Here is a 7,500-nt window from a genome sequence, read left to right on the forward strand (position 1 = left end):
GTATTTTCTTATCTCCACTGTAGTCTAAGATCAGCAACCACATAGGGTGGATCTCAACAAATAATAAGTTGACTGGGCCAATCCAGAGAGTAGGCTAGCCAGGGAATGAGAGGCCCCGGCTAGCAACAAGGCCTGTTTATTTGCACTCTCTCTCAAATGTCTCAGGACCTCTCAGCAAAACTCTTATCACATTGAACAAACCCATGATCTAAGATGCCTTGAAATATTGAGTTAAGAAAATAAAGGAGATAGAAGAAAATTTTCTACAAGACCTATGCACTATCCATTCAATATGTTTTCAAGGACATGTTCTAGAACTGGAAAAAAAATTGAGAGTGACATATTAATTGGGGTTGGGGTGGGGGAGCTATTTTGGAGGTCTGATTTAATTGTGTGTAATTTAAAAAAATTATTTTTCATCTTATTTGTGGAGTAATCTTTTTTTTTTTTTCTTAGAATTTTATTGTGTATTTTGCAACATTGAATTTTGATAATGTTACCAAAAACCTAGCATTTGCTTTTAAGTGTATTTAAAAAAAATGCATTTGTTGATATGCGAAGATAATTTATTTTATATGTTTTAATCATTTATAATTAATTATGTGTGTTGATAAACATTCCTTTCAGAGAGCTGATTAATATTTGCTATTTTTTGTAACAGCACCAAGAGCCTCCAAGTCATCCCCAGGAAACACAAAAGCCAAGAAGGAAAAGGAAGTAAAGAAAGAGAAGAAAAGCCCAGGCAGTCCAAAGGCCAAAAAGGAAACCAAATCCCCAAAGCAAAAAAATGTCAAGAAATCTCCTAAGAGCTCTTCAGATGTCAAAGAATCCCCAAAGAGCTCATCAGATGACAAGAAATCCCCAAAGAGTTCTTCAGAAGACAAGGAATCCTCTGGAGATGAAAAGAAATCCCCCCAAAAAGAGGCTGCAGAGAAAAGTGAAGATAAGCCAGAGGACCCAGAGAAGAAGGTGGTGAGAAACCCCTTTGCTCCTAAGCCAAAAGGTGCAGCGGATCCTGGCGCAGATTACAATCCTTCCAAAACCAAGTACAATCCCATTAGCGATGCCTTCTGGAAGCATGGTGAAAAGTAAGAAACTTTAGCATTCTTGTAAGTGCTTTTGAATGCTTTTTTGATATCTTGATACTTTAATGTCTTTGTGTTGGAAGTGAGGATTGCCTTGTTAACTATATTTAAGAATTACAACCCAATTGAAAGCATTGCTTCCACAGTACATTTTGAATTTCCCTTCCCATGCAATGCATATTTAACTAGGAAAGTCATATTAATATTTCTATAGTTCCTTATTCTATGATGATGTATTTATTTTTTCAGAACACCTTATCTTGCTTTAGCCAAAACTATGGAACTAATTGAAAGCACAAGTGGTCGTTTGAAGACTATTGAGATGTTGGCAAATTTCTTCAGATCTGTTATAGTTTTGTCTCCAGATGACCTGTTGCAGTGTGTCTATCTGTGCCTGAATAAAGTAGCACCTGCATTTGAAGGTTTGTTGAAGCTTTTTTGTGTTCCTTTATTTTAAACAGTTGATTTTTTTTTATGCATATTCAATAGTTATTTTTTTAATAACAATAACTCCTTTATGTTGTTTGATGAATGATAATTAAGAGCCATTTGGGGATGCTATTTGATCACCACCTTATCTGTGTAACATAATAAGTATATTCAGATGTTGATATTCCCTCTTAGGTACTGAGTTGGGCATAGGAGAGACCATTCTCATGCGTGCAATAGCCCAAGCCTCAGGACGCAGTGTCGATAAAATAAAACAGGATGCTGAACAGAAAGGTGATCTTGGAATTGTTGCTGAGCAATCCCGGTCAACTCAGAGAATCATGTTCCAGCCAGCAAAGTTGACTGTGAAGAGCGTTTTTGAAAAGCTGAAAGAAATTGCATCCATGTCTGGCAATGATGTATGTAGTATTGATGATTATATTCAGAACTAAATTTTTTGCATCTTAGTATTTACATGAGATACTATCCATGCTTTATGTGTAACATATATTATACTGATACAGAGGGAAGGAATTACAGATAAGCATTTTATTTTCTCTAGGTCCAAAGTAAAAAGATCGACAAGATCAAGGGAATGTTTGTTGCATGTCGATTTTCGGAAGCCCGTTATCTCATCCGTTCTCTCAGTGGGAAGCTTCGCATTGGTTTAGCTGAGCAGTCAGTTCTCCAGGTGGGTAGTATTGTGGTTTAATATTGTTTTATGAACTAGACTAAGTTGGTATTACCATAGTGTGCATTATGAAATTCTTGACTCATATGGTTTGCGTTAATATTGTTGACATTGTGATGCTGGTTTTACCTTCCTTATATAGATATTTAGTAATGCATACCTTTTTTCCCATCTTTGTATGTAGGCCATAGCCCAGGCTAGCTTCCTTACTCCTCCAGGCCAAGAGCACCCACCAGAAATCATTGATGCAGGCAAGGGAATGAATCCAGAAAAGCTGAAGGCCAAATTTGATGAGTATGGTATGATACTGAAGACAACCTATTGGTAAGTAAGAGTTGGTTTTGTTCTTTAAGCGAGTCATATGCATTTACATTTCTTCCGGTTTTCAAGATTTTTTAGAGACTGTTTTCATCCTATTTGTATTATTTTTTTTTTATGGATTGAAATCTTTGTAGTGTTATTGTTTTTTCCTGTTCTTATTACTACTTTACTCTTCTTTTGTTTAATGATAGTGGCATTTTAATATCTAAGCCTTTGATTGTTTTAACGAATGTAATCCCCAATTTCAAAGTTTTTATTTTTTTTATTTTATATACATGTAGAAATGCAAGCTCTCCATATGAAAGTACTGATTAGGTTTGCAGTATGTAAATAGTATGTTCTGCTCCAAAACATATGATAAAAAAGGGCAACATCAAAAATTTAGTTTTTGTAACTGGTTAGCTTAACCAATTGATAGCAGTGGCATGATTTGCTGTCAAGGCAGCATCAGTCATAAATGCGATGGCACCTTGCCATACAACATAAACCCGCCACATGACTGTATACATAATTTATTAAAACTGCAGCCAATGGGTTAAGGATCGTACAATATATATTTTCGAAATATTATTGCAGTGAATTCCCTTCATATGACAAAATCATACCAGTCCTTCTGACAAAAGGACTGGAGGAGCTCCCCAACCATTGCACTTTGACTCCTGGCATTCCATTGAAACCTATGTTGGCTCATCCTACTTCCGGGGTGTCTGAAGTCCTGAAGCGGTTTGAGAATGCCAAGTTCACCTGTGAGTTCAAGTATGATGGAGAGAGAGCACAGGTGGGTACATTTTTATTCCTAGTGATTGTTGCAGATTCACAGATCTTCTTAAAGAGATGCCATCTTTTTTTCTGCCATGATATTATTTGTTCATGGATTAGAGTCTTTTCATTTCAGCCTGTGTGATAGATTTTTTTTTTTTTTTTTTTTTTTTTTAGACAGAATAATTTTCTTTTGTAATTTTTGTGAAGTAGAACAGGAAAATCATCATATTATTTATTTTAACCATACATTACAGATTCACTTAAAGGAAGATGGTACAGTTAACATATACAGTAGGAATCAGGAAAATAATACAACCAAATACCCTGACATCATATCCCGATTGAAGAATGCCCTTGGAGAAGATGTCAAATCATGTGTAATTGACTCAGAGGCTGTAGCTTGGGATCAGGAGAAGAAGCAGATATTACCCTTCCAGGTTCTGAGCACAAGGAAGAGAAAGGTAATTAGATTATTATGGTTGTCTCTTCTTGTACTGAGGCAGTTCACTGTGTAGAGTTGCATTTTGATTTATAAATTTTATTGATTTTTTAAATATTTTATTATTATTGTTATTATTATTATTTTTTTTTTTTGTTCAATTTTTATATTATTGCTAATACTAAATTTGTCATTTATATATATCCTGTAAAAGTTTGATGGATATTTACACAAAATTAAGAGAAAATTTGCAACTAAAATGAAAACCTTAATATTTTCATCAGGATGCTAATGAAAAGGACATCAAAGTACAAGTTTGTGTATTTCCCTTTGACTTGCTCTACCTTAATGGCGAGTCATTGGTCAAGAAGTCATTTGAGGACCGCCGTGCCTTGCTGCGAGATAACTTTAAAGAGGTAGAAGGGGAATTTGTCTTTGCTAAGAGTATGGACTCCACTAATACAGAAGATATTGAAGAATTTTTGGAGGAATCCATTAAAGGTGAGTCTTCTTCTGTCAACAACTTGCTGATCATGCTGGATTCTTTTATATTCCTTGCCAAAGTCTGCAAACGCCTATTATGTTAAAATCCTCTTTACAATTAATGCATATGCATATTTCTGAAGTACTGGTATTTTTTAACCCATTAGCAGCGGATAGCATGATTTGCTGCAAAGGCAGAGTCGGTCATAGACGCGGATGGCATCTTGCCAGACATGTAAAATAGCCATCCTACTGCACAGACCTTTTTTTAATACCACGACCAATGGGTTAACAGTTTTTATATACTTGTACCTCATTATTTTATTGGTACAGAAAGAAATTGCAGTTGCATATCAGCTCCTTACTACTCCATTAAACTTGAAGGCCTGCTTAGTGACTTCTATGTTAGATATTGCATTACTTTTGTTGTATATTTGTAATTTAACATTAATCAGACCATCATACCATTGCCATACATAGTAGTTGCACATGTTAAAGGAACAAGATTCAGTAATGTTAAACAGTTTGAGTATGCTTCCATAATCTTACAAAAATATTATTTGAGAAAAGGATGTATATATAGTTATTGACAAAGCAGTTTTTAATAGTATGCTTCTGACATTCACTCTCTAATATTACTTTTATAAGAAAACTTGCATGTAGTCCAAGAAAGTATCTCTCATTTATTCAAAGGATAGCTTTACATTTTTGCCATTTATTCCCATAAAATTCCAGGAAATTGTGAAGGTCTGATGGTGAAAACCCTGGATGTGGATGCCACCTATGAAATAGCAAAAAGATCACACAACTGGCTGAAGCTGAAGAAAGACTACCTTGATGGGGTATGCCTCATCATTCTTTTTACTTAATTTTCTTTGGACTTATATCTGATTCTAAAGTTAATTTTGTCCCCAGAGTATGTTTTAAAGTAAGGCTTATATACATACATAATTCTAGGTTGGAGACACAATTGACGTTGTAGTCATTGGGGGCTACACAGGCCGAGGCAAGCGCACTGGGCAATATGGAGGATTCCTCTTGGCGTGCTATGATCCAGACAATGAAGAATTCCAGTCTTTGTGCAAGGCAAGTTTTTTTATTTATTTATTTTTTTTTAAAGAAAATTCTCAAATATTTAGAAAAGGACAATAAATCGCAATGTTTGGAAAGTATGGAAAATTTTATATATAATATTATTTCAATGTTTTCAGATTGGTACCGGCTTCACAGAAGAAGACTTACAGAAACACACTACCTTCTTCAAGGAACACATTATAGAAAAGCCTAAGTCCTATTTCAGGTATGTATCAAAGTATTTATCTTGATTATATACTGAAAGTTATATATAAGCCCTATTTTTCGTTTATAAGGCATTGCTAGGACCTATTCGTATTATTTAATGGCATGCTATATTCGTAACATGTGCTCCTGACCATTGGTTCGAGCCTGTGCAGGTCTGGGAGATCAAATGTGCAGACCTTTCCATCTCTCCTGTACACAAAGCTGCAGCCCCCAATCTGAAAACAGTGTACGTCAACCTTACCATTGGTTCGAGCCTATTGACGAGGGTCAGGAGATCAAGATTTGTGCAGGAGAGACCTTTCCATCTCTCCTGTACACAAAGCTGCAGCAGGAATTGTACGTCAACTTTGAAAATTTTCTAAATAATTTCATTGAAAGTCAGCGAGTGACATTGGTTTATAAAGTAGGCCATTCCAAGAAAACGAGGACCTTTAAGGACTTTTAAGTATAAGTGTATGCAGTTGAGGGTTTCTTGTTTCACGGGCAGCATAATTTATATTTTGATTTCACTTATAGGTTGATCCAGAGAAGGGGATTTCTCTCAGATTCCCGAGATTCCTCAGAATTCGGGAGGATAAAAAGCCAGAAGAAGCCACCAGTGCATCACAGGTATTGTGAACTTCACCTATAGGTTGATCCAGAGAAGGGGATTTCTCTCAGATTCCCGAGATTCCTCAGAATTCGGGAGGATAAAAAGCCAGAAGAAGCCACCAGCGCATCACAGGTATAATGCGCTATGTTTAAATTGCTATTTGATGGGTCCTATTTTTATTGATCTCATATCCTGTCTGCTTTGGCCTCTGAATGTTTAGTTTATCTGCTTCTTTGTCAGTCATTTTTTTATCTTCTTTTTCATTCTCTTCTCCCTCTTTGTTCTCCTCCTCTTCCTCTTCTTTCTTCTACTCTTCCTTTTCTTTCTCCTCTTCATCCTGTTCCTATTTCTCTTTTAGTTTTTCTTCTGTTTCTCCTCCTCTTCAACCTCCTTCCCCCCCTCCTCCTACCTCTACCCCCCTTTTCTCCTCCCTCTCCTCCTCTCTCCTCCTCCCCCCTCCTCCCTCCTCTCCTCCTCCTCCCGCCCCATCTCTCCTCCTTCCTCCCACCCTCTCTCCAACCTCCCATTCCTCCTCCCCCCTTCCTCCTCCTCCTCCTCCCCCTCCCCTCCTCCTCCTCCTCCTCCTCCTCCTTCCCCACCCTCCTCCTCCTCCTCCTCCCCCCTCTCCTCCTCCTCCTCCCGCCCCCCTCTCTCTCCTCCTCCTCCCCCCTCTCCTCCATCCTCTTCCTCCCCCCTCACCGCCTCCTCCTCTCCCCCCTCTACCTCCTCCTCCTCCTCCCTCCTCCTCCTCCTCCCCTCCTCCTCCTATCCCCCCTCCCCTTCCTCCTCCTTCCTCCCCCCTCTCTCCCCCCTCTCTCCCCCACTCTCCTCCTCCTCCTCTCCCCCCCTCCTCCTCCTCCTCCTCCTCCCCTCCTCCTCCTCCTCCTCCTCCTCCCCCCTCTCCTCCTCCTCCTCCCCCCCTCCTCCCCCTCTTCCCCCCCCTCCTCCCTTTTCTCCTCCCCCTCCCCCCTCCTCCCACTCCTCCTCCTCCTCCTCCTCCTCCTCCTCCTCCCCCCTCTCCTCCTCCTCCTCCTCCCCTCCTCCGCCTCCTCCTCCCCTCGGGGGTCCTCCCCCCTCTCCTCCTCCTCCTCCTCATTACACTCCTCCTCCTCCCCCCTCTCCTCCTCCTCCTCCTCCTCCTTCGGGTGGGGTGGATAAGAATAAGAAGAAAAAAAGATAAGAAGAGGAATAAGAAGAAGAAAAAGATACAAAAAAAAGACCTTAAGAAGAAAAACTCTCCTCCTCCTCTCCTCCTCCTTCCCCCCCTCCTCCTCCTCTCCTCCTCCTCCCCCCTCTCCTCCTCCTCTCCTCCTCCTCCTCCTCCTTCCCCCCCTCTCCTCCTCCTCTCCTCCTCCTCCTCCTCCTCCTTCCCCCTCTCCTCCTCCTCCTCCTCCTT

The 7,500-nt window shown here is 39.6% G+C and overlaps 1 protein-coding gene across 2 annotated transcripts in view; it reads left to right on the plus strand.

The window, feature by feature from the left end:
* DNAlig1 (DNA ligase 1) overlaps positions 1–7,500 on the plus strand; it is a 17,242-nt gene that overhangs the window by 5,909 nt on the left and 3,833 nt on the right. Inside the window, exons 6-18 of one of the 2 annotated variants that reach the window (XM_086550697.1) lie at positions 662–1,088; positions 1,335–1,507; positions 1,710–1,933; positions 2,077–2,205; positions 2,390–2,529; positions 3,103–3,304; positions 3,543–3,749; positions 4,012–4,228; positions 4,946–5,052; positions 5,168–5,296; positions 5,422–5,519; positions 5,628–5,736; positions 6,029–6,121. In XM_086550697.1, the coding sequence (XP_086406823.1) occupies positions 662–1,088; positions 1,335–1,507; positions 1,710–1,933; positions 2,077–2,205; positions 2,390–2,529; positions 3,103–3,304; positions 3,543–3,749; positions 4,012–4,228; positions 4,946–5,052; positions 5,168–5,296; positions 5,422–5,519; positions 5,628–5,736; positions 6,029–6,121 (2,255 nt within the window). Of the gene's footprint in view, positions 1–661; positions 1,089–1,334; positions 1,508–1,709; positions 1,934–2,076; positions 2,206–2,389; positions 2,530–3,102; positions 3,305–3,542; positions 3,750–4,011; positions 4,229–4,945; positions 5,053–5,167; positions 5,297–5,421; positions 5,554–5,627; positions 5,737–6,028; positions 6,122–7,500 lie in introns of those variants that run through there. The other variant, XM_086550696.1, reaches the window with a different exon arrangement.

This window comes from Penaeus japonicus, unplaced genomic scaffold (genome assembly GCF_977035675.1).
Source record: "Penaeus japonicus unplaced genomic scaffold, GWHDUDI00000001_assembly GWHDUDI00000024, whole genome shotgun sequence".
NCBI classification, from domain to species: Eukaryota; Metazoa; Arthropoda; class Malacostraca; order Decapoda; family Penaeidae; genus Penaeus; species Penaeus japonicus.